This window comes from Apaloderma vittatum, unplaced genomic scaffold, assembly GCF_000703405.1.
Source record: "Apaloderma vittatum isolate BGI_N311 unplaced genomic scaffold, ASM70340v1 scaffold15264, whole genome shotgun sequence".
Taxonomy (NCBI): Eukaryota; Metazoa; Chordata; class Aves; order Trogoniformes; family Trogonidae; genus Apaloderma; species Apaloderma vittatum.
In genome coordinates, this window is record NW_009712271.1 from 9,238 (window position 1) to 14,671 (window position 5,434).

Sequence of the window (5,434 nt, forward strand, 5' to 3'; positions counted from 1 at the left end):
CTCCCCCCCCTCTACTCTGCCCTGGTGAGACCACACCTGCAATACTGTGTCCAGTTTGGGGTTCCCCAGTTCAAGAGAGACAGGGACCTACTGGAGAGAGTCCAAGGGAGAGCTACGAGGATGATCAAGGGACTTGAACATCTCTCCTGTGAAGAGACTGAGAGAACTGGGGCTGAGAGGGAACCTTATTAATGTATAGAAATATCTGAGGGGTGGGTGTCAAGCGGAAGGAGACAATCTCTTCTCAGTGGTGCCCAGCAACAGAACAAGGAATAATGGGTTTTAAGTTAGGGCATAGGAAGTTCCACTTCAATATGGGGAAAAATTTCTTTCCTGTGAGGGTGACAGAGCACTGGCACAGGCTGCCCAGAGAGGTTGTGGAGTCTCCTTCTCTGGAGACTTTCAAAACCCACCTGGACGCGTTCCTGTGTGGCTGCCCTAGGTGATCCTGCTCTGGCAGGGGGGCTGGACTAGATGATCTCTAGAGGTCCCTTCCAACCTCTGACAATCTCTACAACCTCTAACAATTCTGTGATTCTAATGAGAAATGAAAAATGGGCATATGCTTAAAAATGTTTTTAAGTATTAAAAAACTCCTATTCACAAAAGGTCTGTTGATGCACAGAGTCCATTTAGACCAAAATTGAGAATATTTTTTCCCTCCTGTCAGAATTTTGGAATAAAACCTGCAGATTGAGTTCAGTGTTTCAACTCAAGTTTAAATGTTAGAAACTAGTAGTTTGGGGTGGGAAGCGTGTTCATGTCCTGGATTTGTTCCTAGTGTGGTACAAAAGTAAACGGCGGTGAAGTTGCAGTCTTTGCCTCAAGAGCTGGGCCTGGTGTGTGCTGGCATCCCTCGTGTTTTGTGTGTTTCACCTGTAACGAGCTGCTCGTTGACCTCATCTACTTCTACCAAGATGGAAAAATTCACTGTGGCAGACACCACGCTGAACTTCTCAAGCCTCGATGTTCAGCCTGCGATGAGGTAAATAATTCACATTTTACAGCCTATCTTCTGTCCTGTCGTTCAGTTAACCAGCTGCATCACTTGGGCAATCACTAACTTCAGATGCATTTAAGAAGTCAGGACTCTGCTGCATAGATGTGTTTGAAGGCTGATGGGTGTTACTTTTCTTTTGAAATTTGCAGTATTACAAGCAATACACTGGCACTTAGAAAGCACATGCCTGTATTTAGAATTGGGTCTTGTGCATTGAATTAGAAGCAGGATCTGTACAAATATTCCAAAATATCATCCTGGTAGCACCTTCTTTAATGGTTGAGTTCTTAGGTTTCTTTTTAAAAAGTGCAGTTTTGTTTTCTTCTCTTTGTTGGTTATTTTTGTTACGGAAAAGGTCAGAATGCTGCAGCACTATGGGAGATCCTTGTTTCCATCTTTATATTTGAAAGGCAGCTAAGCAAAAATAAATTCAGCATGTGAACTGCACAGTTAGGATATTTTGCTGTAACTCCCAGGGTGAGGTTTTGGCCACTTAACTAAAAGCTTGCTTCTTATCTCTGAAAAGATCATTTTTGCTGATGAGTGTACAGAAGCTGAGGGTCGCCACTGGCACATGAAGCACTTCTGTTGCCTCGAGTGTGAAACAATCCTGGGTGGCCAGAGATATATCATGAAGGATGGGCGACCATTCTGCTGTAACTGTTTTGAGTCTCTCTACGCGGAGTACTGCGAGACCTGTGGGGAGCACATCGGTGAGTATGGCCCTTTTAAGCACTAAACTTACAAATTAAGGGAAAGCCAATTTATGGAATTATCTCACGTTCCAGAAGCGTGGATTCTGCAAGTAATTTTTTAGAGGAACTCAAGGCATTGCTTTTTCTCCCTTTCCAGGCGTTGACCATGCTCAGATGACCTACGACGGGCAGCACTGGCACGCCACAGAGACTTGCTTTTCTTGTGCTCAGTGCAAGACCTCTTTGCTCGGCTGCCCTTTCCTTCCAAAGCAAGGGCAGATCTACTGTTCGAAAACCTGCAGCTTGGGAGAGGATGTTCATGCCTCCGACTCTTCTGATTCTGCCTTTCAGTCTGCTCGATCCAGAGATTCCAGGAGGAGTGTCCGCATGGGAAAAAGCAGCCGGTCAGCTGACCAGTGCCGCCAATCTCTCCTCCTGTCACCTGCCCTCAATTACAAATTTCCTGGCCTTTCAGGCAATGCCGATGATACTCTTTCTCGTAAGCTGGATGATTTAAGCCTTTCCAGGGAAGAGGCAAGCTTTGTTAATGAAGACTTCTGGAAAGGAAGAGTAGAGCAAGAAATGCCTGAAGACCCCGAAGAATGGGCTGAACATGAAGACTACATGACTCAGCTCCTTCTGAAGTTTGGTGATAAAAGCCTCTTCCAGCAGCCCGCTGAAGTAGACATTAGATCAAGCGAACACTGGATTTCCGATAGCATGGTCAAGAGCAAGTTGGACTTGAAAAAAAATAATCCAAGCCTAGCAAGTAAGAAGTATCAATCAGACATGTACTGGGCCCAGTCACAAGATGGTTTGGGTGACTCTGCATACGGCAGCCACCCAGGCCCGGCCAGCAGCAGGAAAATCCAGGAGCTAGACATGGAACATGGGGCATCAGGATACAAACACGACCAAACACCATGGTATGGAGGTTCACTTGAATGTTTGTCCGACCTGAAACAGCAAGAACAAAGTGTTCGAGACTCAATGGACTCTCTGGCTTTGTCTAACATAACAGGTAATGGGGGAAAAGAAATGACTGGTTTTGATGGAGTGCTCAGCCAAAGCATGTATATTGAAGTATTTTGAATCATGTCTGTGATTCCTAAAAAGCTTTAGTAGCTAGAGGTGCATATAAAATAGGCAGTAGCTTTTACTGAGCACATATTCTTCCACAAAATACATTTCTGCTACTTAAATTCTTCTCCTGTCCTTTCAGATTCTCTTTGCTTATAACAAAAAATTCCAGAATGTAGAGGAAGAATGACTTTGAACAATAAATTTGTTATATTTGTGCATGAAGAATATTTGTATATTATATACAGACACTTCATAAAACATTCTGCTTTGAACAATAAATTTGTTATATACAAATATTCTTCATGCACAAATATTATATACAGACACTTCATAAAACATTCTTCTCCATATTTCTTCACTGGTGAGACACTGGAACAGGTTGCCCAAGGAAGTGGTGCATGCCCCATCCCTGGAAGTGGTCAAGCCTAGGCTGGATGGGCTTTGAGCCACCTGGTCTAGTGGAAGGTGTCCCTGCCCATGGCAGGCGAATGGAACTAGATGATCTTTAAGGTCCCTTCCAATCTAAACCATTCTATGAAACCACCGCCTTAAGCAAATAAAGATTTATTTTTTTTTTCATACCTTAAATACACGAAGTTGCATTTTATACTGGGATAATATTAAAGATAATCTGCAAAACATTTCAGGTAGTTTCCCGATTTGCTTGTAAAAATATGTAGAAAATCTGAAAGGATGGTAACCTTGTTAACCTCAGGAAATGAGGTTTATGAGATTACCTTTTTTCCATTGAGTAAAGAGAAACCAATAATCCATTTTTGTGAACCTCCTTGTCAAACCTGATTGAAATGAGCCAAAGGGATAAAAGGCAGATCTGCAAGTGTCTGTATGTGCACATGCGTGTGTGTCACCTTTCCTATTTCCCTGCGAGAAACCCAAACCCGAGAGTTAGCTATGAGAGAGCCCTTTAAAAAATTGTCCTGTCCTCCTCTCTATTCCTTCTGTTCTGTAACCTGAATTATTGTAGCTACTCGTGTAGCTCAGGCCCAACCATGTGCTGCGTTGCCCAACTAGTAAGGAAGGAACTGATGAAGGGAACTCGGTTCAGGTGGTGCAGAAAGAGGAGGAGCCAGAGGTGTCGTGCCTGGGAAGGTCACAGGGCAGGTGACTGTTGTGGGAATAAAGGGTTGTGGGACACAAACCTGGAGTAAAACAGGCTTTTCTGTAGGAACAGCTGGAATCTTGAATCTCGCAATACCAGGAAGATGAAATATTTTAGCCTTGAAAATGACAAGCATAGAATAATTTTAATTAATTCTTTTTTCTCACAGGCTTTACTCTATGTGTGCTAGAGCTGTTTTAAGAGTTTTATACTCACTCAACTTCCACTCTTGATTTACTAAGGTTAGCTAATTCTTTGGCAGAGAGCTAATACTTAAATATTTTAAGTCAAAACAAAGCTCATTCTTCGAGGAAGCTAGTCCTTTTGCTAATAGTTCAAAAAAACCCCACTAATAATGCCTGCTTTATTGAGAAGAAACATTAACCATTTTGTTATACTACTTACCTCTTTGATAGTTCTCTCATTTCCTTTTCCTCCTTTCTCCACTCACACCACAGGGGCTTCGATGGATGGAGAAAGCAAGCCACGGCCATCTCTGTATTCTTTGCAAACTTTCCAAGAACTGGAGGTAGAGGACTGTGAGAAAATGAGCAACATGGGAACTCTGAATTCCTCAATGCTCCATCGGAGCACAGAGTCCTTGAAGAGTCTGAGCTCAGAGTTGTGTCAGGAGAAGGTCTTGCCAGAGGAAAAGCCAGCGCACATGCCTGTACTGAGAAGATCTAAGTCCCAGTCTAGACCACAGCAAGTGAAGTTTTCAGATGATGTTATTGATAACGGCAGTTATGAGAACGTTGAAATACGTCAGCCTCCGATGAGCGAAAGGACTCGTAGGCGTGTTTACCATTTCGAAGAGCGCGGAAATCGGCCTTCGCACCATCGCAGAAGAAGTAGGAAGTCTCGTTCAGATAATGCACTTAACCTGGCCGCAGAAAGAAGAAGCTCCCCAAGGGAGAGGTTTCGTTATTACTCCCCTCAGGATCATGAAAAATTTATTCAGAATAGAAGCTCACGTGAGCTTCGGGCGTATATTCAAAACGCAGAGCTGTATGGGCAGTATGCCCATACTAGGTCTGACTATGCACTGCGGAATCAGGTGGTTGATAAATTCTTTGGATTGTATGGTGAGGAAGATGACTCCTGGTGCTCGACTTCGTCTTCATCATCCGATTCTGAAGAGGAAGGGTATTTTCTAGGACAGCCTATTCCACAGCCACGATCACTGAGATATCCATACTATACAGATGACCTTTCCGGTCCAACTACTGCGTTATCTAGTTCTCAGTTTGGACAAAGGACAACCAAAGCAAAGAAGAAGAGGGGACACAAAGGAAAAAATTGCATCATTTCTTAATTTGTTTTTAAGAGTTGGGAAGACCGGTCAAGTCCGTAGCTACAGTTTGAACCACGTCTTTTTATATTCATAATTGTACTTAGACAAGTTGCTAAGGTTCTTAATGCTTTGCCAGCGTAAATGATAACCCTGCCGGAGTTTACATTGTACAAGTAACGTTCAGAAATATCACCACGGCAAGTGATGATCTGCTCAGATATTGCTAGGTTTACATATTATAT

General features: G+C 43.1%; 1 protein-coding gene across 1 annotated transcript in view; it reads left to right on the top strand.

Moving 5' to 3' along the window:
* The window catches only part of PRICKLE1 (prickle homolog 1 (Drosophila)), a 9,291-nt gene extending 4,078 nt beyond the window's left edge, over nucleotides 1–5,213 (top strand). The window contains exons 4-7 of the mRNA XM_009867925.1: nucleotides 782–985; nucleotides 1,527–1,713; nucleotides 1,853–2,716; nucleotides 4,357–5,213. Of these exons, the coding sequence (XP_009866227.1) occupies nucleotides 782–985; nucleotides 1,527–1,713; nucleotides 1,853–2,716; nucleotides 4,357–5,213 (2,112 nt within the window). The remainder of the gene's footprint in view (nucleotides 1–781; nucleotides 986–1,526; nucleotides 1,714–1,852; nucleotides 2,717–4,356) is intronic.
* Nucleotides 5,214–5,434: the final 221 nt, after the last annotated feature.